Source organism: Oryzias latipes, chromosome 22 (genome assembly GCF_053564925.1).
Source record: "Oryzias latipes strain Hd-rR chromosome 22, Olatipes_Hd-rR_3.1".
In the NCBI taxonomy this organism is placed as follows: domain Eukaryota; kingdom Metazoa; phylum Chordata; class Actinopteri; order Beloniformes; family Adrianichthyidae; genus Oryzias; species Oryzias latipes.
The window spans coordinates 26,616,534-26,642,605 of NC_136258.1; the positions used below are offsets into that span (position 1 = coordinate 26,616,534).

The window sequence follows — 26,072 nt, forward strand, 5'->3', positions numbered from 1 at the left end:
TTGAGTTTCTGAATTTGAGTTGGGGGTCCAGATCAGCCTGGTATGCCTCCTGAATCACTTCTGGGGGAATTGGTTTCTTCAAACCAACAAAATCTTTAAATATGTTCAAAGACTCTTTTTGGAAAATGGAACATTTGGCCAGCGTTCTGCTTCCAAGTTAAACATCCGGTCTTTCGGGACCCAAGCAGAAGTTCTGGTGGTTCCTTTTTTCTTAAAATCTGAATTCTTTGACCGTGCATGAAACAAAAAGAAATACAAGCACAAAGGTAGAAAATTACCTTCAGTCTTTTATATTTTCACTGTGAGACACCAAATTCACCAATAATTAAGTCTTAAACTTATTAAATTTTATAAAATTACAAGATTTTTGATAAACTACAAGTTTTGTGTCAAAGTTTGGGTATCTTGATTAATCCAGATTAATCCCTGGAAGATTTATGGAGATAATGAGCACTTTGCTCTTCTCTAGGCTGTAATCTGCCCTCAAAGCCAGGTAATCCATTAATCCAAAACTTCTGCAATGGTAATCTGATTCACTGAGGTCTGCAGGCACGCACACAGTACCCAGATTACAGTGACACGGCACAAATATGTCGCTGTAACCTGAACCAGCACTGACGAGCTGCAGGCAGAGTTAGTCCTAATTTTAATTTCATGGAGCAGAGCGCTCAGATGGAGCAGATGCCACATTTGGCAGAGAGGGAAACCTGCAGAGCCGTTAACAGATGATCTGAATCCACCACAGGCTGTGCATAAGCATGCAGACTCGCACAGGAGTGTGCACAAGCTCCTGCAGTGCACGCGTTCTGTGTGCGGATGCAACTCCAGTTCTGGAAGAGTCTCAGAGTTGAACAGTAAGAGGACAATTTACTATCGTTAGTTGACATTATTACGTTTAAAACAGCTGCCTTCCTACTGTTTCCTTGTTTCATTGTTTATGTTGTGTTTTTATTTGTAACTGCTCTTTTTTCTTCATTTACTCAGCTACTTTTTATATGTGGAAGAGAATGAACAAAACATTTAAGTCTTAAAGACGAAAAATATATACATTTAGCAGGAGAATACGTTTAGAAATGACAGCTTTGATGATGTGCTTTCTTCTGACAGCCTTTCTCTCCAAAATCTCCTCTTCACTCAGACTTTCATCCCATGATTCTTTCAAATCTTTCATGGGCTGATCATATATAAGTCACGCTTTGATTTATGATAGATTGCATCACTAAAACATGGTGGACTTTGATTTTCTGATCACTAACAGTACTTACTGATGTTTGGAGGAATGAAAGAAATGTTCTGAGTCTTATGAACCCAGGTTCAACAAAATGTGACCAGAACTTTTAAGGCTTTTTTTTTAAACAGTTCTGTGATTTTTATTCTTCTGAAAGTCCAGACCTTCAAATAATCTTTCCAACACTCTCAATCAATAGTTCAGAAATCAATAGTTCAGGTTTTCAGACTAAAGAAAATGATCTGACTCAAAAAGAAATCCCCAAAACTTAAGGTAACGTAAGCTAACGTAAGAAAAAATACAACTGGAAGCGGAATTTGTTCATGTTTCTATTATTAATGAGATTTTGTCATAAGATTGTATTGATATTCTTCTTTCTAGTTTTTCTGTTCATTTGTGATTGTTAGAAAGAAATCTAAACTATAAACAAAAAATGTTAAGCTTGACCTTTTGCCCCCGAGTTCATCCGTTCATTCAGTTACACTGATTCTCTCGTCTTCATCCACTGATGAGGCCACTTGGATTTCAAGGAAGACGTTTTTAAGTCCAGACGCCATGACTCAACTTTAAGGCAAGCCTTTATCTGTGTCAAGAAACTCCATCCAACCATCTTAATCCCCTACAGGGTCATGGGCCTCCTGCAGCTGACCCAGCCATTCCTGGATGAAGGCAAGGTACGCCCTGGATAGGTCACCTGTCTATTGCAGGGCCACACACTTACACCTAAAGGGGCAATTTAGACGCACTATGAAGCATGTTTTTGGACTGTGGAAGGAAACCAGAGAAAACCCACACATGCATGAGGAGAACATGCAAACTCCATATCAAGGTCCCAGCTGAGATACGAACCAGGGCTATCTGAGGCGAGAGCGCTAACCACTACTCCCCCATGCAGCCCGTGGGAATTAATAGTTTTTACACAGTTCCAACAGGCACCTTCAAAATAAAAATGTCTTTTTTTTCACAATAAAGTTATTCTTTTTTCCTTTGACACTATCGACCACGGTATTTTACTCCATAGATTAGAGCAGGACATAGGGATCAGAGGATCTGCTCTCCAGTGGTTTAAATCCTATCTGTCCGATAGGTATCAGTTCGTTAATGTAAATGGCCATTCCTCTCAGTGCACTCGAGTCAACTATGGAGTCCCACAGGGCTCAGTCTTGGGACCAATCCTGTTTACGCTTTATATGCTACCCCTAGGAAACATAATCAGGAAACACAGCATTAATTTTCATTGTTATGCCGACGATACGCAGTTGTATTTATCCATGAAGCCTGACCAGAATGACCAGATAGAGAAACTGAACGCCTGCATCAGTGACATCAAGACCTGGATGACAATTAATTACCTCCTCTTGAACCCAGAAAAAACTGAGGTCATTATACTTGGTCCTAAAAACCTCAGAGATGCTCTGTCTGCTCAGATAGTCTCCCTGGATGGCATAAGTATAGCCCCCAATTCCACAGTTAGAAACCTTGGGGTTTTACTTGACCAGGATTTATCATTTAAGGCTCACATATCTCAGGCGTGCAGAACTGCCTTTTTTCACCTGCGGAATATTGCTAAGATCAGAAATATACTTTCTAAGAGTGATGCTGAAAAACTCATCCATGCATTTGTTACGTCGAGGCTGGATTACTGTAACTCCTTGTTAGCAGCGTGTCCTAAGAGTTCCTTAAGAAGTCTCCAGCTTGTTCAGAACGTAGCAGCTAGATTGTTAGCTGGAACCAGCAGAAGAGATCACATCACTCCTGTGTTAGTTTCGCTCCATTGGCTCCCAGTTGATTCCAGAATCAAGTTCAAGATCCTCCTGTTAACCTATAAGGCCTTACATGGAATGGCCCCGTCCTATATTAAGGACCTCATAGTCCCTTACCATCCAATGAGAACACTTCGCTCGCAAAATGCAGGACTGCTTGTGGTTCCTAGAATTAGTAAAAGTACGATTGGAGGTAGAGCGTTTAGCCACCAAGCCCCTGTCTTATGGAATAAACTTCCAGCTCATGTAAGAGAGGCCGACTCAGTTTCTACATTCAAAGTTAGACTTAAAACATTCCTCTGTGGACAGGCTTATTGTCAGACTAGTTAGTATTCAGAGATTATTTAACTTAATGTTAATTTGTTTAAATTAAACTTAATAATAACTATTTCTTTTAAAAGGCTGCTAGAAGTTGAAGCTGGGGTAACTATGGTACACTGGGGTTCTGTCCTCTTTCCTTTTTTTACTTCTACGCTTCCTCTCCTCTATTCTTGATCATAATTTATCATTTAGTTCTCCATGCCTCTGTTTGGTACAGTGCGATTCATGTATTGTCCCTCTTTTCCTCTCCCCTCCTGGGGAGTGGGAGTGCTTCCAGATTCCAGTTGGTTCATCCGTGCTCCAGTTCCTGACCGTTTACCTCGCCTTTGCTCCTGCTCCTACACCTGGCTGTGGATCCTGCCTCTGGCTCGTCTCTGCTCGTCTCTGCTCTGTACCTGACCGAGTACCTCGCCTCTGCTCCTGCTCCTACACCTGGCTGTGGTTCCTGTCTCCGGCTCGACTCGCGCCTTTGACTGTCCCCACAACCACGGCTGGATGAAGCTCGTCTGCTGGACTTTATATATGTAGTTGTAGATTTAGATAAGTTAATTCTTCTCTAAGATTTCTGGTAAATCGCCTGTCCGTCCTGGGGGAGGATCCCTCCTTCATGTGGGCACCCCTGAGGTTTCTTCGTTTTTTCCGGAATCCGTTTTTTTTGGGAGTTTTTCCTTACCGCGAAGGGGGGTCTAAGGGCAGGGATGCCAGTATAGCTTAGTCTGTTTGTTAGTTCATTTTAGTATTTTCCTATTGAACTCTTTGTATTCGTGATCCTTTTGAGTTCATGTTTTACTTCGAAGCCCATCGAGACGACTGTTGTTGTGATTTTGGGCTATACAAATAAAATTGAATTGAATTGAAAATTGAATTTTTTTTTACGATTCATTTCACTGAACCAATTCAACTGAAATCATGGAAGTGTTTCCTTACATTGTTGTTTAAACTGTAAATAAGTCACAACAATGGGTGGATAACCTGTACTTTTGCATATTAGGGAATTGTTTTAATCCTAAACTATAAACTTACTCCTTTTATAACTTTATCTTCAGATCAAAAACCATAATCAAGTCATTTTCTTTCTATCTATCTATCCATCTATCTATCCATCTATCTTCAGTGGATCTTCTGTTGACTTTCTCTCATCCTCTTGTCTCTTCATGTGATCTCAGACTCCATGATGTTGACATCAGAACTCTGCTTCTCCATTTCAAAGCTATTTGGTCCGCTTCAGCCTTTGATTGGCTTCTGAGAACCTCTATGTGAAACCAAACTAGATAAAGATCTGACAGTTATCATCATTCTCCGCCGCCCATTTACTGTAGAGTTATTTTGAAAGACTATGCGAGTCTGAAAGCAGGTCAGGTCACATTGGACTCACAGGTCACTTTTGACAAAGAAATAACCTTTTTCCATTATTTTCTTTTAGATTTAAGTGCAGAGATTTTGTGTGTGTGTGTGTGTGTGTGTGTGGGGGGGGGGGGGGTTCTTCACAAGAGATATTTTAGGTCACGTAAAAATTAACATAGAAAAGTTTTTATTTGGTTGACTACGATAGTCACCTGCACAATTAACACAGTTACAGAAAGAAGGCAGAGATAACTAGAGCCTTTTCTAATCTACGGATTTATTAATTTAGCATTGTTTACTGCTAATATTATTTATTATTGATTATAATTTTTTTATTATATTATTATTATTTTACATTAAAGAAAAAAAGTCTTTGTCATCCTTAAAAAGAAGATTTTGCCAGAAGATTCACAGAATCATTTTTACTGTGTTGTATTTCTTTTCTAAATCTGAAGTGACGCTGAAATGTTAAATGAGCACGCGCGGTGAGGAAGAGGAGGGCAGTAAAAGAGAGAGAGAGGGAGGGAGTGAGCACGCGCGCACAGATGCAGGGGGTGGAAGGGTTTGGAACAGTTTTTCAGGAACATGGACCTGACACGCAGCGCAGCTGCCGGCGGAGCGGCGGTGGGACCGGAATGCGATTCTGCCACCTTGCGCGCGTTCCCGTGAGTCCTTCACTCCTGAAGGCAGCGGACGGAGTTCGGCGGCGGCTTCGGCCGGCCGCGGAGTCACAGAGGGCTGGAGGAGGATGCGGGGCGGACCGTCGCTGACCTGAGCTCTGTCCACACCTGCTCCGGCCGGATCAGGAACATGCGCGCACGGCGCGGCCGCTTGGCTGCGCGCGGGATGCGGACTCGGCGCGCCCTCTGAGCGCAGCAGAGCGCAGCGGGCGCGCGTCAGGCGGCGACACTTTTGGAGGTGAGACTTCTGAAAGTCATTTCTGACAGAAAATACAAAAACAAAATTGTACTTTATTTGTTTGAAGAAGGAACGGAAATTACTGTTAGGGATGATGTGACTTAAAGCAGCAGTTTTCTCTGAACTCATCACAGCAGAACCCTCAGCAGAACTCCTATAGTCTGTCAACAGGCTGCTCGGAACCACTGCGCCTGCAGAGAGAGAGCCACTGAAATCTGCAGGAACATACGTCTTATTCTGCATGATGCAGTGATGAAGGAACTGTGCTTTATTTAAATGCAGTGACCTTGCAGGCGCAGCAGCAGTGAGAGGCCAGGCATCGATCTCAGTTTTGTCCCCATGTGAGGAATTTGTCTCATCTTATCTGGCGGACAGGCGGCATTCATCACCTTCCTGCTGAGCTCCTCTTCTTTAGCTCAGCAAACTTTAATGAATAACAGAGGAATGCTCAGGTTTTTTTTCTGCGACGCTTCCTCTGCTCAGCAGATAACCCCCAAAATGCTCATTCTGTTTCTTATTTCCCTTCTTTAATATGTTACTTTTCTCTGATTGAAGACAAAAATCACCTCGGATCCCACTAAACTCTCACCTTTGCCCTCACTCTGTAAATACTGTGCCGTTAATGAAAGTCATGTGTTTTCCTGCTCGCTGATTCATTTTTAACTCCTCCTTCTGCATGAGGGGTTTATAAAGATGTCACTTCTTTGCTGCAGGTTTGCTGCTTCCTTTGAAGTCACAGAGAAAACTGGTCGTTTATCATCAGCTCCTGCGTCCACATGGCTTCAGTGGCGTCGAGCATTGTGTACGCAGCTGGAGACAAACAGATGGACCTTAGCGATGGATCCTGAAGGAATAATATGCGCAAGATTGTCTGTAATGATGGGAGTTTAAGGACGATTGAAGGATTAATGAGGAACTTGATCTGTATATCGTTTTGAAATGGAGATCCAGTGGCGTTCATGGAGTAAGGGCTGCGTCTCTTTCCTGAGGCCGTGGATTCCTGTGCTGCTGGGCCTCCACCTCCAGTTCTCAAGGGCCTCCAACTGTCCCGAGGAGTGCCGCTGCGAGCGAACATTTGTTTACTGCAACGAGCGCAGCCTAACCTCAGTGCCTCTGGGAATCGGCGAGGGCTACAAGACCCTCTACCTCCACAACAATCAGATCAACAATGCTGGCTTTCCGCTGGAGCTCCACCATGTGGCCTCCGTGGAAACAGTGTATCTCTACGGGAACGAGCTGGACGAGTTCCCTTTCAACCTGCCTAAAAACGTGCGGGTTCTCCATCTGCAGGAGAACAACATTCAGACCATTTCCAGAGCGGCTCTGGCGCAGCTCCTCTGGCTTGAGGAGCTGCATTTGGACGACAACTCCATCTCCACGGTGGGGGTGGAGGACGGGGCGTTTCAGGAAGCTGTGAGCCTGAAGATGCTGTTCCTCACCAAAAACCACCTGAGCAGCGTGCCTATTGGTCTGCCGGACGTCCTGAAGGAGCTGAGGCTGGACGAGAACCGGATTGCGGTAATTGCGGAGGAGGCGTTCCAGAACGTCACGCGTCTGGAGCGCCTCTTGCTGGATGGAAACCTGCTGACGGATGAAGGGATCTCTCCAGGGACCTTCCAGGGCCTGGTCACTCTGCGGGAGCTCTCTTTGGCCCGCAACTCTCTGACCTATCCCCCCTCGCTTCTTCCGGGGGAGGTCCTGGTCAAGTTAAGCTTCCAGGAAAACTTGATAACTCAGATCCCAGTGAGAGCGTTTGCAGGCCTTCACAAGCTAGAGAAGCTGGATGTGTCCAACAACCAGCTGCAGTCTTTGGCGCCGGGCATTTTTGATGGCCTCTTCAGCCTCAGGCAGCTCATGGTGAGAAACAACCCCTGGCTGTGTGACTGCAACATGGGGTGGGTGGTGTCTTGGCTGAAATCCCTGCCCGCCTCCTTAAACGTGCGCGGCTTCATGTGTCACAAACCCGAGAAGTTTCGGGGTATGGCGATCCGGGAGCTGAGTGCTGACCTTCAATGCTCACAGCCAACGTCGCCGTCTGACTCTAGACCAGGGCTTTCTGCGCCCACAAATCCATCATTGGTCCCTCGTGTCTCCAGGAGACCCGCTCTCACACTCCCCACCCTCTACCCCATCTACACCACCAGGGAGGAGGGAATGAGGACTAAGACGCCCCTGCAGGTCACTTTCACCTCTCTAAATGGGTCAGAAATCCACGTGAGATGGGCAGCTGCGTTTCCGGTCACTGCCTACAAGGTGACCTGGGCGAGGATGGACCCCAGTCTGACGGGGGACACAGTCAGGGAGAGGATAGTGGGCGGGGGTCATCGGGGTATCAGACTGGCTAATCTGCAGCCTAAATCCACCTACCGCATCTGTGTCATCCCCCTGGATGAATTTAATAACTACCGGCCCAAGGATGACACCGTGTGCACCGAGGTTGTGACCACAGGGCAATTTTTCAGCCCCGAGGACAACAACAGCAACAACAGAAGGCGCTCCAGGCCTGAACAGGCCACACAGCCCGAGCCCGGCTCACCCTTCCTGCTGGCCGGGCTGATCGGAGCGGCCGTGATCCTGGTCCTGGTCTTCCTGCTGGGAATCTTCTGCTGGCACGTGCACAGAAAGGGCCGCTCTAAATCTGAGTGGAAATACAACCGCGGCCGGAGAAAAGACGACTACTGCGAGGCAGGCACCAAGAAGGATAATTCCCTGCTGGAAATGACGGAAACCGGCTTCCAGATTGTCTCGCTCAACAACGAGCAGCTCCTTAAGGCAGACTTCCGCATTCAGCCTATTTACACCCCAAATGGGGGCACGGCCTTCAGAGACTGCCCCCCAGGGAACAACAGCACAGTTTACTGCAAGAACAACGTTCAGGATGCAGACTTTTGTCATTCGTGACAATTTCTGAGCATTTTTACTGACAGCAAACTGTGTAGAGTGTTAATCCTGTTTGAGACGTGGAATTTATACAACAGACTGGACTTTTCTAGAACGTTGGAGATAAAAGTTAAGGATCTATGCTGTTTCAGTTTTGTACACGCACAAACAAACAGCTTCATGTCATTGTTTTGTTGTTTCAGTGAAGGATTTTTGCAGTCAAACGGCATTATCAGAATATGATCTGTAGCTGGAGGACAGAATCCAGATGGCAGATGTGTTTGGTTTAATTCCAGCCGCCTACGGTTCTCACTGACTGGTGTTTTGTGGTCCTGATGTTTCCCAAAAGTCATAATGTGGCTTTAATTGTTGTTCTTTCATTATTGGGGTCAGATTCGGATCAGGTCTCTTGATTTAACTCTAAAGACACCTTGGAGTCTTTATAGAGAAGATAAAAGCCCATCGGGGTGTCATTGTGACATCACAGTGTGACCATGGAGATATTTTAATTCTAACAGACAAACTGCCAGAAAAATGTAAAAAAAAAAAAAAAAAAAAAACTTCAATTGACCGAATTACTTTTCACGGTTGCCATGGTGACACCATGAAACCAAACCTCCAGTACTGTACACCTGGGCATAGTTACAGGGCAGCTGTCCTGATGTCTTCTGTGCAGCAAGTGTGTAAGTTTTTTTTTTTGCCTTTTTCACATCTATTGGTAAAGATGGTGCATTACGTTGCGACGGTGACAGTTCTTATATGATGTAAAAGATTTTGTGGTTGAAAGATAAGAATGAGGATCTTTTTTTCACATTTCTTTACACCTTAAAACCGTCTTATGGGGAAGTAGCAGAAGGGGGACCAACAGCATAGCTGTCTCTCAGCTGATCCATCAAACATCCCTCCAGGTGTAAGAAGATGCTGGTGATACGCTGGACTGTGTCTGTTTGGACTTTAAACAGGGCAGGTACACAAGGACAACTTATTTTTTTTTTCAATATATTGCTCCCATCTGTCAAACCTTGTCAAAATGGGACTGGATCTACCCCCCCTTATTTTTCTTTTCTTTTTGGACCCTACAGTTTCTGTTTTTTTTAATTTTTTTTTATTTTGCTTTCCTCCACAGCAACTGTGACAGCAGTTACATGCACAACGATATTCTGACTTTAGCCCAAATGAGCTCTAACCTTAACCAATGCAAGTCATTTCCGTATTTTTCGGACTATAAATCACTAATGAGCATTAGTTCCAGCAGCCAAGAAATGCTAAATAAGTATATTTAGCCCTCATAAATAAGCAGGACTTTTGGGAGACATCTATATAACAAAATACAGGAACCAGAACTTACATTTCATTTAGAAAGGCAACTTTAATAAAATTCAATTTTAAGGTTTTTTATTGCCATTGTCAGTGAACAAAACAGTTTCACAGACTAGGAATTTGCTGCGGTGCCAATGTGCCACATACAACACTAATAATAATAAAAAATATAAACAAAATAAAATAAATAACAGAATAGATTGCAATAACAGATTGAATTTCTGTACACTTCACTACCTAACACATTTATGCTTATTTAGCTTCATGAAACACAGAAAGAATCTAGTATATTAGTGCAAAATATTAACAACTATTAAGATAACCAAGCATAAGGAACATGCTAACAAGTCAACTAAACCCTTTATATCACTTTAAATCCCTAAATTTTTGGTATTCGTCATTCTCTGTGTCACTTTGGAACAATTTTGTCCAGCCTGGCATAAGACTGAACAGTGCTTCTTCTTCTGTGTTGCTGTCAGTAGGAAACACTGAGACACACACCTACAGCGCCCCCAACAGTTAAAGCTATTTATAAAAATAAAATCACATATAAGTTTCACCCCTGCCCAACTATGTGAAAAAACTGTGACTTATTCTCCGAAAAATATGGTAATTATGGTAGTATCTTTAAAAGAGGCATTGGAATCCTGATTTGCTTTATCACTGTTTTCTGACTATAGGCTAACAGATATTTTAGTAAAATAAACTAATGAACACTCTGGCAGATCTGAATGAAAACTGTGGGCTAAAAATATATTGGCTGAGCTATTAAATGTAGTACAAATATTGTGCTTTATCTAGACACAACAGTTGACAGTACAGTGGCCCCTCATTTATCGCAGGAGTTGTGCTTTTACAAATAAACTCCTCACCACACACGTTCCATATGTTTTACACTTTTCTCTTATGTTTAAACTTTCATAAAAACAGAAGTCCAGAGTTATAGAATAAAAGCAAAGATCTGATCTCGATCAATGATGTATAGATTCGGCGAAAAGAACGTCTTCTGCACAGGGCACAATAAGGTATTGATTGACAAGTTCTACAGCCAATCAGGACAGAGACCACAGTGCACAAGAAAAGAATATTACATCGAGAAAAAAGAAAAAGAAAAACAATGAAACCATGAAAGGTGAAGTGCGATACAGCAAGGGAACACTGTATTCATTGTTCTTTTCACAGAAAACTACAAAATACACATTAAGAAATGGTTAAGAATAGGCAGAAAAAAATGCAAACATGTGAATCCAAATTTTAATTTATCTAGAAAATGTCTTTTATTCTGAACCCGGCGAGCTTGTACATGTAGTTGCCTTTTGGCAGGATTAACCCTTGTGCTATCTTAGATGACCCCACCCTTACATTGACGTGTTCTCCCTACCATGACAAAGGTGGATAAAGGTGGAAAGATTTCATGTAATCCATGGACACCAGTGAAGATCACAAATCATTGAAGAAAATGGTTCAGTGCACTGTCTAGTGGGTCTAGATGACCCAACTTCCAATGTTAAAGTGCCTAGGATAGCACAAGGGTTAAGAAGGTTCTCACAAATCCTACAAAGACAACAAACATTATGACGAATTACTTTATTTAACACTAAATACAAACAGTGTGAAAGTAGTTGTGGCCACATCGTAAAAGGGTTATTAAAGTTTCCTAGTCTCTATCACGTTTGTAAGGTTAAGGCTGTCACTGACGCAACAAATGTGCTGATTTCTTAGTTTGCAGGTGAAATCTTTTACTGCAGTAACATTGTCTCCAGTGGGGATTTTGAATTTAAACCCCATTAGTTTAAAGGAAAATTTAAAAGTAGAAATCAACATAAAAAAGCACCACGTGTTTTAGGGGAGGTCAAACGGCAACATACATTGATTTAAACAAAATTTTGACCCAGACATCGGACACCATGTGGATGATGGCAAATGGGTTGGACTAAAGCGAACCGTCTCCACTAGAGGGCAGCGTTTTGTTCAGGTTCCTCCAGAGAAGACAGAATACATGCAAGTTTATTTCTCTCTGCCTCAGAAGAAAATCAAAGGTCACACTTGCATGCAGACAGGCAGGAAGTGGTTCCCAAGCTTCCACCTGCTCCTACACATCCTTACATTCCCCCCAGCTGAGGGCTGTTAACCCTCCATGTGCTGGTGGGCGACACTTGGGGAGCAGCAAAGAAGCACATCTGCAGTTTATTTAACTCTTTTATTCAGCAATGCTCAAGTTTTGACAAAAAAATTGATAAATGTGCCTTGAAATTTTGAGCATTTATGGACTTTGGTTCCATATTTTTCCACAAATGTATCGCTGTACAGACGTTTGACTGGATTGTTGTCGGAGAAATGTTTTGCTCTTGTTTATTTATTCCTCTCATTACACTTTTAATTAAACATAATTGTGAATTTATGAGAATTGTCCCTCTCTACTTGTTTTGGGGTTTGAAAAAGAGGTGGATCCAGATGCAGCTGGACATCTTGATCTGGGCTGAATAGGCTTGCAAGTGAATGAAGACAGAAAATCCCCAGCAAATCCCCAAAAAATCATTTTTTTGGTTGCAGATTATCCAAATTCTTGTGTCTTAGCCATTATGTTTTCAATGAAATTGAATTCTTTTCATAAATACAGGGTCCTGATACATGTGTCTGACACTTATTTAGGAAAGATTAGGACAAAGGAAAGGTTTTTACTTGAAGCTGGTCTAAAACCGAAAAAAAAATAGAGCCAAGGCAATTGAGGTTACGATCTCTACAGTTACAGCTTTTTACTTCTATTGGTATGACGATGATTACTATATTAGTATTTGTACCGGGTTGCTTTTTTTCTTGTTATTAATTATGTTGTTTATTGCTTTAAAATTGTGCCAAACAGTAGGCGTGGTAGTTTTTTCAGAATAACTTTTGGAAAAGCTAAAAACTGTCACTTACCTCAAAGATCACACGCAAATCTGAGCTCCTGATTAATGCGCAGTCTTTATTTATTTATTTTTTATTTTATTTTCACCAAGAACAGACAACCTTGAGGTTTATCCTGCTCTCCAAGTAGTAAAATACCAATTACATTAAAAAAATTATAAAAAAAGTAAAAAAAATGAAAGTATAAGAACAAATAGAACCTATTTTAACTGAAATGAAAAAATATTGTCTGCTTTCCTTTCAATTGTTTCAGGGAATAGTTCCTTACTCATCTTCTCTTGTGTTTCTTTTTCAGTTTCATTGGAGATTATTGTATTATTAGATATGGAATAGTCCAATTCCTTTTAGCTCTGAGCTTCAGTTTTGCTAAAAGTTAGAAGTCGTCTCTATAAAAAAGACATAAAACTAATGTTCTGATCTGAATAAGCCTCTTGATGTGATGGAACCTTCACATCAGCTGAACTGTTCTCAGATACTTTTCTACATACGAAGTGTCTCTGAATTTGATTTGATTTGATTTATTTATTTACAGATAAAAGAAAAAAAAACTTGTATGTTCAACAATGATAACCAAACATGAATCTTAAACCGTAAAGTCAAAAGTTAAAATTACAAAATCAGATCACTTCCTGTTTTTTAATTGGGGTTCCTTTTTTCTTGAGGAGGGGGCTTCCTCTATGTTCTGATTGGTCTAAATGTGGATGAATGCTATAATTCAGGAGACAGCAAAAATGGTCACTATGTCATTGTGTTTTCAAAAAGATTTTTGATGTGCAGGGAGGATTTCTACAGGAAGAGTTTTCAAAATTATTAATACACTTTAAAGAAAAAAAAAGCTGTGCATGGCACAGAAGAACAAAGACAGTGAATAAACTCATAACGTTACTTCCAGCAAAAACCACAGACGTTAAAGCATCTAAATGAAATATCAACAGTACGGTTAATTTATAATACTTATGCCATTTATTGATTTTTTTCATCAATCAGAAAAAGGTTATGCTTTCTCAAATAAAATTAGTGAAACATTCCAACACAAGCTCTGACTGTTCGTCGTCTAGTGTCAGGATAAAGCAGCCTTTCAGTGAAAATGTTTCTAAGCTGTAAAAAGCAATATTCAGCTCAACACTCCAGCTGTAATTACAGCCGCCACACCTCAGCGCGCAGAAGAAAATGGGCCAGAACTTAAATGAGCTTTTGCATGGCAGCCCAGTTCGCAGACTAACACTGACATCTAGTTTTTATACTATCCAAAAGCTTTGCTGTTTCAGGCTGCAACCTCCAATTCTATGAGTTATTAGCTGTTATTTCCACCAGATTTTAACTAAACACTAATGATTATCTGATTATCAGAAAAAGATTTTAAACACTAAAGCAGTGTGCTATTAAAAATGCCCCAAAAATAAATAGAACTTGAGTGATGTTACTTTAATTTGAAGGGCACCCAGAAGATTACTGTGGAATAGTGTGGAGGCCAGTGTGATTTAACAAACAAACAAACAAACAAACAAACAAACAAAGGACAGGAATAGTCCACCCCCGAGGGTGCAATGTAAAATTGCCATCTGCTGAGTGGAAAAACAAAGACCTTGTTTGCTGTCCTTCACACCTAGTTTGTTGATTTGAAATGTCAAAATGTACTAAACACGGACTAAACATACCCCACAATGCATCACACAAATAGCTTTACAAAAGGGGCTCTGTAAATTGAATCAGTTAGTTCAAAAGGGGCCCAAGTCCACAATTTTTGTTCAAAATAGAGATATTCTATGTTTTATGGTCTTCAAGGGAAAAGCTATCTGATTTTGTGCAAAAAAATCCCAAGTCTGTTGTATTTATTGACTATGCTTGACATTTAAAATGCATTAAGGTTTTTGGGTTTTGCTTTATCTCATAGATGGCAGCACTAGTTATCCAATATGGCAGTGCCCCTGTTTAATTCAAGAAGGGCCCAAGTCCAGAGACTTTAGTTTGCTAGTCCTCTGAAATGATAAATAAGAGGTGCTTCATATTATAGCATTTGTAGGCTATGAACAGGTGTTAAATCTGATAGTCTGAATCCTTTGGTGTAGCCTTCCTTTAAGCTATGCAATTTTAAACGAACCAATTCAATTGCATAAAGTAGATTATTTAAAGAGTAAGGTTTTTTGTCTGTTATCATAAATGAAAAATTAACATATAGGACTAAATTTAGTTTTTTTTGTCAACATCTGAAAGTTTAACATGTTAATTAGAAAAGAAGATCAGCTGTCCTGAAATTACTCATCACTCTGACTTTAAAGTCCCATTCCGATCATGTTTTAATCTATTTTTAAAATGTTGTGGTCTTTTAACTATGACTATGTCTGTTTTAGCCAACAAACGTGTGTCATTTTTAGGACACCTTCCACAGAGCGGCAGGAGTTTATTAGAAATTCACATGTGGGCAGGACCACTGGCGGAGAGCAACTCCGCCCCCACTTACCGTCACTATTTACAAACTCTCCTGCTACCTTACAGGCCCTCACCCCCCCCCCCCCCCCCCCAACCTATTACCAGTACAACAAAAATAGCGAATGATATTGGAGCTGTCCAGTCGTAAAGTTTGGAGCCAGATGCCAGCTGGGACAAGGAAAATATTTGAAGATTTGAATGAAGAAATACTCAGAAATGCAATTTGAAGCCTAATATTCTATGTCCTTCATAATCAAAATAAATGCCACAAAAAAGCACCAAAAATTGTGTTCATCTGAGTATTTCTTTAACGGAGATGGATTATTTCAAACTTTCATGAACAGAAAAGAAGCAGTGAATATCAAGAAGAAGAGAAAAAAGTTCAAATAAGTGAGTTTTTCTCCAGAACTTGACATGTCCAATAAATTTCTCTATTTAATCCACCCAGAGAGGTTCTTTTAAAGTCTGCCTTTTAGTTTTTTGTGTATGCCTTTTGTATACCATGTGGACTAAATGGGGTGCCTTTTCCCCTTTACTTTGCAGTGGGCGGATTAAAGCCCTGTGATTTTCAGGAATGTTTGGTTTCCATTCCTCCTGGCCATTACTGTGGTCAGCTTGCATTAAATTGCATTAGAGAGCCACTAACTCCCTGACCAAACACACAAGCATAACCCTAACCCACACTCGCAGTATCGATCCGTGGAGTTCCAGTGGATTATGAAAAATGGGGACCGAACTTAATGACACTTCACTTGAGATAGACTGCCTCCCCTGCTGCTGAAAATGCGTGCACGGGGAAATCAGGGGAGATGCTGTCCCACTCCATCCCTGCATCTTCCCATTGATTACCAGTTGAAGGAAGGAATAAAGGAACCGTTTACGCTGGAAATGATGAATGGATTGAGAGGCGGAGGGCCATTTTGGTGTTACAGTCCCACAGTGTGGCGGCCATTACTGCTAAGTTGGAGAAAATGTTGGTAATTTGAAAGTATTGAAGAAATCCTTCATTTTGCCTGAAGTAACATCCTCCAACTTCACAAAACTGTGAGCCAGCATTGGTGTTTTTAACGTGTTCCTGTGGCAGTTTTCAGGTGATGGAGGACAAAAGTGAAGGAAATTTAGCTTAAAATTGCATTTCTGAGTATTTCTTTATTTACATCACTGTGAATCAGGAGCAGATGAAAAAATGCAGTGGGATAAAAAAAAGAATCTGTGACGTAGGAAATATGCTGAGCTCTCAGCAAAGAGGAGAGGACGGGGGACAGAATTGCTCCACGCTAGTCATGGTTCCGCCCACAACTCAGAGGTGAATTTCACTCTGCAGAAACTTTGTCCAAGAAAAGGACATGCTTAATCAGCATAATCATTGTCAAGACCACTGGAAACACTTTGAAAGTAGATCAAAAGATAATCGGAGTGGGTTTGAAGTAGCTGAGACATGGCACCAACATGCAATCACGTGAATCAATGGTGTTTACATAAAGCCCAAATCATCATTCCTCCACCACCATGCTGGAGGGTTTCTGCTGCATTTGCTTCACTTCAAAGCTGTGCTGTTGGTTTTTTTTGTTGTTTTTTATATCAATTATTAATTTATATCTCGTTGTTTTCTCTTTTTCCACATTTATTTTTTAATATCCAGTCTGCTAACTGATGCTTCAGTATTTAAACCACTTCATGCTGTTTTTTATCAGTTCCGTCATCTTTGACAGAATTTCCAGATTTATCCCCATCTTCAGTTGTTTCCCCTCATAGTTTGTGTATCTTAAACATAAAGTGTTTAGTAAATAGAACAGCTGTTTTAAACTGAATTCATCTTGAAATGTTTCTCTGTTTGTTACAGTCAGTTCTGCCTGTTTCTAGCCTTTGTTTGTTGGTTGTTTTCTCCTCTCTGGCTTCCTCTGGCCCATCATTTAGATTTTTATGTAATTCACTTTGAGTTTTTGGGATTTTTGGTTCAACATATGTTAGATATTAAAATCTGGATTCATTCATCAGCCGCCCTTCTGCCTGCTTTTGAGTCCAAGTTTTTCTTCAAAGCAACAGTGATGAGAGATGAGAGTGGGATCCGGTCAGAAGTGGGTCGTTCTTCCTGTGGGGAAGGACTGAATCTGCCTGCTGACGCTCTCTCTTGAGAGAGAGAGAGACAAATCTGTGGAATTGTCAGATTAACTCTTGTCGTCTTTTTCTCCATCTTCCTATGAAAACCTAAGGAGAAGAAAATGAAGCAGCAGAAATCAGAAGAGCAAAGAGATTCAGGCCACAAAAGGAAATAAAGTGGGAACAAAAATAAAAAACTTTTTGGTTCTGAGATTTAAAAAAAAAGTGTGAATACATTTTATTGATCCTGCAATGTGCAAATTCAACTTTGGTGATAAGGCATCAGATGCAAGAAAAGGAAAAATTGAAATGTGGAAAAAATATACACAAGTTTAAACCATTTACCAAATAGCAAAAAATTGTGCTGTATATACTTTTGAAATAATGTGTTCATTTAGTTATTTAGTTAAAAATGTATGTTTGGGTTGAACAAGCGTTAGCATTAGCCGTCCTATGGGAAATTCCATTGTACATTAGCATCCAGCTAGAGGACTTTAATTTACTGCTATTATGGGTCAGATCACCTGAAAAGGAAAGGCAGAAAAGATCGATTTCTACATTTATAGATCGATTATTGATCTATTAAGCTTGGTTTGATCCAGATCCATTAGTCAATTTTATCAACCCAGTCCTACAAACTATACCTACATAGTCAGAAAAACAAAACTGGGAAACCGTTTTTTGTTAAACCTTTGATCAATCTCGATTCCTTTAAAAAAATAATCAAAATCAAAGTTATTCTATCAAACAGACTTTTCCAAACTGGACTGTTGAGACATGAACTGCTCTTCGTAACAGAAACGTGAAGAAATGTAATGATATTGTCCACGGTCCTGACATCTTCTTTAATGTTCCCTTCCACCTTTCCTACACCTCGAAAAGTTCTCCATGAGGCCAAGGAGAAGCCCCTTTCCTCTGCCCAGAGTGTGATCAAATGCAGTGGGTTCCATTTAGGAGCATCAGTTACCGGAAAGGTTCGGTCATCAATCTGCCGCTTGGACTTGTGTCCGACCATAAATTAAACCCAGCTTACAGCCTTCAGCTCCTCTGTGGCTCAACAAGTGATCAGGAAATCTCTCTGATTTCGTTATATACCTAACTGATCTGGATTTCAAGGATTTTAGAGTTGATTCGCGTAGAAGGAATGCAGCCAAACAGTAACCAGAACATCTCAAGATGCATTTGGCTTAAGAGCACAAGACAACTGGAATGGAGAGAATCAATACTTCTATATAACTGCTCAGGCTGGATTTGAGCAGGCAGCATTTGTTGACATTTTTAGACAACCGTACATGCAGAGATGAGGCGGAGTTGACCGAGGCGAGAGGCGATGAGGAGAGCTGGATGATCGATAAAGAAATCCACCGTTCTGAGCGTTTAATTCTTGTCTCGATGCTTAAACTTCTGTTAGTGATGAGCCAAAGAGGCCGTGCAGGAACGTTTCCTCGTGAACCCGCCGGAACCACACTCCACGGAGATGAATTGCTGCGTGAGCCCCCATCGATTCCCACTGCCCCCTCTCCTCCCCCGTGCACACACTCCAATATTCAGACACGCCGCCTCCATGAATTCATGGCGGAACCACCATTTTTTTTCCTGATTATTAGACAAGTATCTGGCATTAATCTCACCCAGGAGAGGGAAATTTCTGAAGCTGCTTTGATGTTAATCTGTTCAGCCCCCCTCCCTGAGGATTTTGAGCAAGCTGACTTTCTTTATTGCCCAGAGACGATGCAGGAGAAATCCCTGCAATTTAGCCCATTGACAACGAGGGGAGTCATCATCTGTCAATTACCCTCTGATTACTGCTGCCTGTGTGGCTGCAGGGCCTCCATTACTGGCAGCCGCAGGACGCTGGTTGATGATTCCTCTGTCTGTGAGACTCAGACGAGAGTTTCTCTGCACCCACGGTCCACCAGAGAAACATCTGACACTTCATGGATTCAAAACCACAACAAGAAACTCCAATGAGCTTAGATTGGTAAAAAATTATTGAACATCAACTCCACTTCACTTTGAAGCACCCGTAACAAACAACAGCAAAAAAGGATTAAAACACCAGACTGTCCTTCATTATTTTTAGATTGGGGATGTTTTTATACTGAGTAAGTGAATCCAGACGATCATCAAGCCGAAAAGCAAAAGCTGCAATGATTACAAACTCAAACCAGGTGAGGACTGGAGGACTATCTGCAAAATGGGAGTAAAGAATTCTATCTGAATTCAAAACAAAACCTGAAAAACCTTTACAAATACCAACCAAAGCACTGTATACTTTTTTTAAATAAATATATTTTCTAAAAAAACAAAACAAAAAAAAATGTTTTCCTGATCATCAAAGCAATGCTGTAAAACATAAACCACAAAGTTTTTTTTTTTTTTTTTTTATACAATCTTTGGTTTATCATTTTACCTAAATATTGACTTTTAGGTTTACACAGCTGATTATTCTTTCCAAACTTTATCAAGAAATTCTTTTTTAATTAAAATATTAAAGTAAAATTAGTTCTAAATCAAAATTAGCATGAACATGAACGTTTTTGTCTTTTGTTTTCTTGCAGTGTTTGGCAGAACTTTGCCTTTTCCTGCTGTTTGCTTTACGTAAGGGTTAATGGCCGACGAAGTGTGCGTTATTAATTTGTAACGCACGCTGTGGTAGCCTGAACCGTCCGACGCGAAGCGGAGGACAGTTGCTTCCGCGATGTGCTTTAAAAGGTAATAGCGCACACTTCAAAGGCCATTAACCCGCTTATACCATGGTCACTTACAAAAGCAATACATTACCAGGTTTTAGCCCTTAATTCTTGTTTTTTTTTCCGATTTGGATTGCATTTCTCACAAAAAGCAGACTATTTGTTACGTGATGCGGGGCAATGTCCTGCATCACGTAACAAATAGTCTGCGTCGCGTCACACCGCGCAACGTTTCAAGCAAATATTGTTAGTGATGCATGTGGCATCTATGTCTGAATTTGTATTTTATTTTATTTACAAAACAACTCAAGATGACGTAGTAGTTGAGAGGGCTTGCTGTTGGACTTTCAAAATAAAACCTACTTTCTTGGGTGAGGTGTGAGGCATTTTTCCAGATAATTTTAAAAAAGAAAATATATTTCTTTTTGAGTAGTTTATTTTCGTTAGTTTTCTTCTCTGACATTCCAAGAAATCCTACACATCTGCTGTCTGGGATTTCTCACAAAAAAGCAGCGACAAACAGTAAAAAAATTGAGTATTGTTTTAAACAAAAAGGTTTTCTTCCTCCGTCATGCAGTAGTGAAGCATGCAGTATGAAGGGCTCTGCATCTTAAAAGAGGGAGGAGGTGCAGCGCCGCTGAGAGCTTGCGAGTCGGAGTAGAGAGGAGTGACTGTTCTTTGAATTAGGGAGTCTCTGCACATCCCTCCCCTCCTTCGACCGGGCGGCTCTCTGTTTCCCCATCTCTTTCACAGAATGAGATTTGTCTTGGAACATTTGCAGAGATCTGATGTCCTTTCAAATCTGCTGCTCAGTAATGACCTGGCCTTCAACCCTCCTCCTCCTCTCCACCCCCTCAATCCAGGCGCTGCTGCCTGTGCGTCATTCATCACTGCTGGGACTCTTAATGAGAAACCTTTCCGGGGCAGAATCATAAGGAAAGTCATTTAGATTCAATCAATACTCGCTGAAGATATTAGAACGTGTGCTGCTCCTCCATTATGTAACCCGCTGCAATAAGAGATGTGGCTGCCGGTTCATGTACACAGTATTAGATTAGTAAAGCTAGAATCTGTATTAAAGAAAGAACCATTTGGCCCCTAATGAAACATAAAATGAACATGCCAATGGTCGTCCTGAAGAACATGAATTGTTTTATGAAGTTTCATGCAGATGCAGATAGAAATGTGGCGTTCCTTAAAACCTAAAGCGATGGTTTTGGAAAAATCGAGCTGGCGAGGATGAAAAAAGCTCTGAGACTTTTTCTGTTTGGTGTTTATTTTCCAAAGGAGACAATTGTTCAATCAGTTCCTAAATCTTATGTATTTCAACCTGAATGTAGACTGAATCCAGCCAAGTCAAGTCCTTATTTTTATGAATATTTATGCAGGATTCACTTCATGTAATTCTCAATTGTGAGATTTCTGCACTTTTTTTCAGTAAAATCCACTAAAAACTTTAGGTTTTTATCTTTATTCCTAATGTTCAGAAGAAGACAAATCTTAAACTTTTACCTTCCTCATTCATATATAATGCCTCCGTTTTGGATGCAGTTTTTAAAATGTCAGTAAACTACTGACTCATACAAAACTTGCTTGTTGTTATGGTAACGCATTACAACAAATGCCAAAAAAAGGCACTTTACTCCCCAAAAATTGTGAACAGTTTAACATCGTACAGAGCAGAAGCTGCTTTGTTTGGTCATTTTTCTTGGTTTCATTTTGGTCATCTTTCATATATTCTCTTTAGTTTTGCACCTTTCCAGCATTTTAGTGTTTCGGATTATAAACGGACCCAAACTAGAAATTAGGAGTAAAATGAGCGTGTCATAAATTCAAGCAATGATTAAGTAAAGTTCAGTTTCTATCAGGGCAGATGTTTAACAGAAAAACATCCAAACCAGTTTATTGTAAATTTTTGTATTTTCCATGACACCGGGGGCCCTTTTCTGGCAAGTTACAACTGAACCAGACTGCAAAGATGAGAAACTGGCTGTTCTGTTGCTGGAGAAACTGTTAAACAAGTTTGCTGGAAGGCAATTATTATATTTGAATAAATTTTCTGTTATTTATTTGATTAAAAAAAAAAAGTCCTGAGACCATTTTCTACACACAGGTCAACAGAGGATGAAGCTTTGTTGGAGCAGTTTTGCTTCAGCTAAAAGATGCAGAAACTCTGACCTCGCTCTGTCTTTTCGCTCTGCTTGCAGCGCACGCATTCTCCTGCCTCACAAGGCCGTGCACACAGATGCACAAATATTGAAGGGATGACTCTCTAAACTCGCAGATTAGATGTACTCTACAGGACTGAAGAAAAGCTGTGACTAGAATATCCTCTGAGCGCTTCCTTCACTGTACAGAGCTTTAAACTAAGCCGCGACTTAAGATGCTCATGTTGGAAGTTGTTGGTCTTTTTCTGACGGTTCACAGATGTGTGGAGAGTCTCCTGTTTGCAGCATTTCATCATGGTGGAGTTTTGGACTTCAGAACGTTCAGATGATTTCTGCAGACATGAAAGATTTCTGAATCTGTTAAAAAAAAAACATTATTTAAATGTGTGCAAATTAGCCGGAACAAAACTGAAGGAGTCAGCAGTGCAGAAGCTCCGAAAAAAAAGAAGAAAAAAGCTTCATCTGTCAAAAGTAAAGAAGCTGGGTGGGCGGGGGGTACTCAGCAGGCCTACAGGATCAACTGGAGAAGGTATTTAAAGTTGCTTCAGTTGCTTTCCCATGAGGAATAGATGGAAAAATGGAGAGAAGGCTGCACACAAATTGATGTCTGTGTGCAGACATCAATTAGGGAAATTATTAATTTTCTCTAACCATAACCCAAAAGCGTTTAGAATGGTAGAAAAATTTATATTTTGGCTTAAAATTGGGAAAAACTTTTGGGGGGGGGGGGGGGGGGGAGATAGTATTTGCATAATAATTTGGAACATTCTGTATATAGACAACAGTTTGATCAAACACCGTGGAACCATTGACTGAACTGGACTGAGTGAGTGTGACATCACCCATATAAATGGCTTACGTCCAACAGTGTAATGAAGTCAATTTAATCGCAGTTTGTTCTGTGATACTGACGATGGAGCCAAGCCTCACCCGTTAGCAGCGATTGATCTGAGTCGGTCTAAGTCATCGTTTTTATGGTAACCACACATGCCAATCAGGAATAGGCTTGTCCACACCCCTGCCACTTGGGAGAAACTGTCAATCAAAGGTTTTCACGTTTGACATAGGTTCCTGCAGTCACCTCCCACTTTTATTGAGGCATCCGATTGGTCAGTTTATAACTTGACCACAGAAATGCTATTATGGAAAAAACTAGGATCGAGAACATGTAAAAAAAGAATAATACGATAAGGTAGCAGAGCAAGAATTATAATTCTTACAAATAGAATGACTGAGTAATCTGTTTATTTCTGAATAGAAATCTTCTTGGAGGATTCTTGGAGCCTGCGGGTACTTTCTAGGAACGCGAGGGCGGGCGAACGGGGTCACTCAGTCAAGTTCTCAGATACAGTCAACAAAGACCAAACCTGAAAAATCTGACATCTTTAAGCCATAATGTCATAAAAAAGTTCATTGTTTAAGTGTGAAGACTCCCACCAGGCTGCCTGCAGCAAATTCAAAATAATCTACCTGTGACAAATGTAAAAATGAACACATGTGAATACAAGAATTTAAGGGAAGTTGCAGTTAAAAGCTGACTGACTGACATGCTTTCTGCTGTCTTCCACATTTGGAAACATAAAGGAGAACCAGTCTCATGTCAGAAACCAGCGCAATTTTTTCCTTGTTTTGCTCGTCTTCCTCCACGCTCCCTCCTTCCTCCTCTCCACTGCTTTGTATTGAATGCACATTCCCAAACACCTTAATTCCACGACAGTGTGAAGATCAAATGCCTCAGCCAATACTCGTCATTCAAATTAATTCCTGCCCTTCTGACTCACTAAAGTTGCCTGGATTGGATAAATTATGAGCGCAATCAAGCTCCTCTCGAGGTCTTCCTTGCGCCTTCTCACAGGCGTTCTTCGTCTGCAGAGGAAATGCCAGCGTTTGCAGATGACATCTTCCAAACCCTCAGTAGAGACCGCCCTCAATTATTTTGATGGTTTTACACAAAAGGGTTTCTATTAAAGTCAGAGGGTTAATATCAAATTGGAGATTTCGCAGATCAACAGAGAAAAAAGCTCATTAATTCCACATATCAGGATAATGGAGGTCAAATCCGGAATTACAGTTTCAGGTAAACATTCACATTCATTGAGGACAAGACTGGAGCGTCGTCATGGTGAAACCAAGCTATAATTTATTCTATTCTTTATTTTTTTTAATGTATTCTTTTTCTGTAAAGACAGTTAAATTTTGGAATGAAAGCAGCACCTTAATATTTGCTGGGAAATATGCAAACTCAAAATCGGTATATAGACTTCTAAACTTTTAAAATCTGCACAGCATTTTTGAAACAATAAAAAATCCTGCAAATAAGAGATTATGGCACATAGAATAAAGAACTTTTTAAGACACAGCATAGAATATAATTATCTCTTCTGGAGCTCCTCATCATGCCATGGTTTCATGGTGACCTGCAGCTCGAGCTTAAAATGGGAGAACACAGAAACGATCATGTCATACAAACTCTTGTGGGTCAGCATTGCAGTCCCAGCACATGCATAGATGCATAGTTACCTTCTGCTTTGCATGTAAGAGCCGCTTTAGCGCTACCGTGACCTTTCCTGTTTGCTCAGCCCAGAGGGAGACGTGTCAGACCGGTCCGAGCCGCTGATTAATCATCACGCTTCCAAGCTAATCCACTGCTTCCCGTCTACAGTAACCCTCTTAATGATTCCTGGGATTTCAAAGGAGACAATAGGTGGTGTTTGAATAAAACAGGTGTTAAAATTTCAAACAGCACAGATGACTTAAAAAGACAACTTCAGATAACTGAAAAAGAAATGGTGGCACTTATCTAAAAGTGCTAGCTGCTACCAATAACGGATAATAAATAAAGGAAACAGAGAAGCTGATCAAACAGGAAGTTGCCTGTTAGTAGACATCATCTCATTGTAGCCAAACACGGCTGATTATCTGAGCAAACAAAATCTGGAGTCAATCAAATGACCCTGAAAGTGTGAAATAACACAGGGAACAGGGCCAAATGTTCAACAGGGCAGACTTCCATCCTGCTGAGCCGATAGAACTCATTTTATATAAAAGCATTTCTCCAAAATCCTCAAGAAGTAGTCAAAAAGCTCTGGGTAATGAAAGTTTTGATAAAATACTGCAAAAGAAAGATCAAAATCAGATTTACTGCATAAAAATGAAAGTCTTCATTCTGTCCTTTCTTTGCTTAGAGCTCAGGGAAGTTCCACCATGGACTAGACATTCTTACACGGTTTAATCAGAGTCTTAATTCTCCACTGATTATTGTGGTGAAGGCTCATTCTCACTTGCTTTTGCTATTTTTTTCTTCTTTAGATCGCACATTCTCAAGCTATTTACTGTCAGAGTTAAAAAAAAAAAAACACTTTAAAATGACGCGTGTCTTTCACTTTGAAATAAAGTCACACGTGTCACTTGAACTGTATGTGTGTTAGGACACAGACACAACTTAAAGGCTGACGAAAATTCTGTTTTTAACATTTTTTGTGGTATTTTTCTGGTGATGAAGGACATATATTAAGCTTAAAATTCTATTTCTGGGAACTTCTTTAAGCAAATTGTTATAAATAAGAAGCAGAAGAAAAACTGTTTGAAAAGGAGCATATTTGTGATGTAAGATACACTGGGCGGAAAAAACTCTAATGCATTCACTTGTAGACAAATAGATCCGCGTACGTCTTTGTTTTCCTCGTCTGAGCTGGAATCCGGCTCAAAGCTGTACGGCTGGATGGCTCTTTGTTGCACTGCTAATGCTATGTTGGATGTGTAAGGGGCCATGCAAAAAGAGAGATCTCAGTTAAGGATGACAGAAAGGGGGGCGGGGTTGCTCCACACCCATAGCCCTATGTACAACTCTGAGATGAATTTCTGATGAACTCCTGCTCTGCAGAAACTATGTCCAAGAAAATGAGGGATTTTTGATTTAGGTTGAAAACAGCATCATTTCCAATAAAAGACCACTGGGAACACTTTGAAATAGAGTAAAGGCTGCTTTGTAACAAACATA

At 40.6% G+C, this 26,072-nt stretch overlaps 1 protein-coding gene and 1 long non-coding RNA gene across 2 annotated transcripts; both read left to right on the plus strand.

Annotated features, from left to right (window-relative positions):
* The first annotated feature begins 400 nt into the window (after window positions 1-400).
* Window positions 401-3,042, plus strand: LOC144989107 (uncharacterized). The gene is made up of 2 exons (XR_013653255.1): window positions 401-854; window positions 1,854-3,042. It is a non-coding gene; the product is annotated as an uncharacterized LOC144989107 (long non-coding RNA).
* Window positions 3,043-5,195: 2,153 nt separating this feature from the next.
* On the plus strand, window positions 5,196-12,175 carry si:dkey-87k14.1 (leucine-rich repeat transmembrane protein FLRT2). Its single transcript, XM_023951900.2, has 2 exons — window positions 5,196-5,574; window positions 6,288-12,175. The coding sequence occupies exon 2, from the start codon at window positions 6,514-6,516 to the stop codon at window positions 8,473-8,475; it is 1,962 nt and encodes a 653-aa protein (XP_023807668.1). The 5' UTR covers window positions 5,196-5,574; window positions 6,288-6,513; the 3' UTR covers window positions 8,476-12,175.
* Window positions 12,176-26,072: the final 13,897 nt, after the last annotated feature.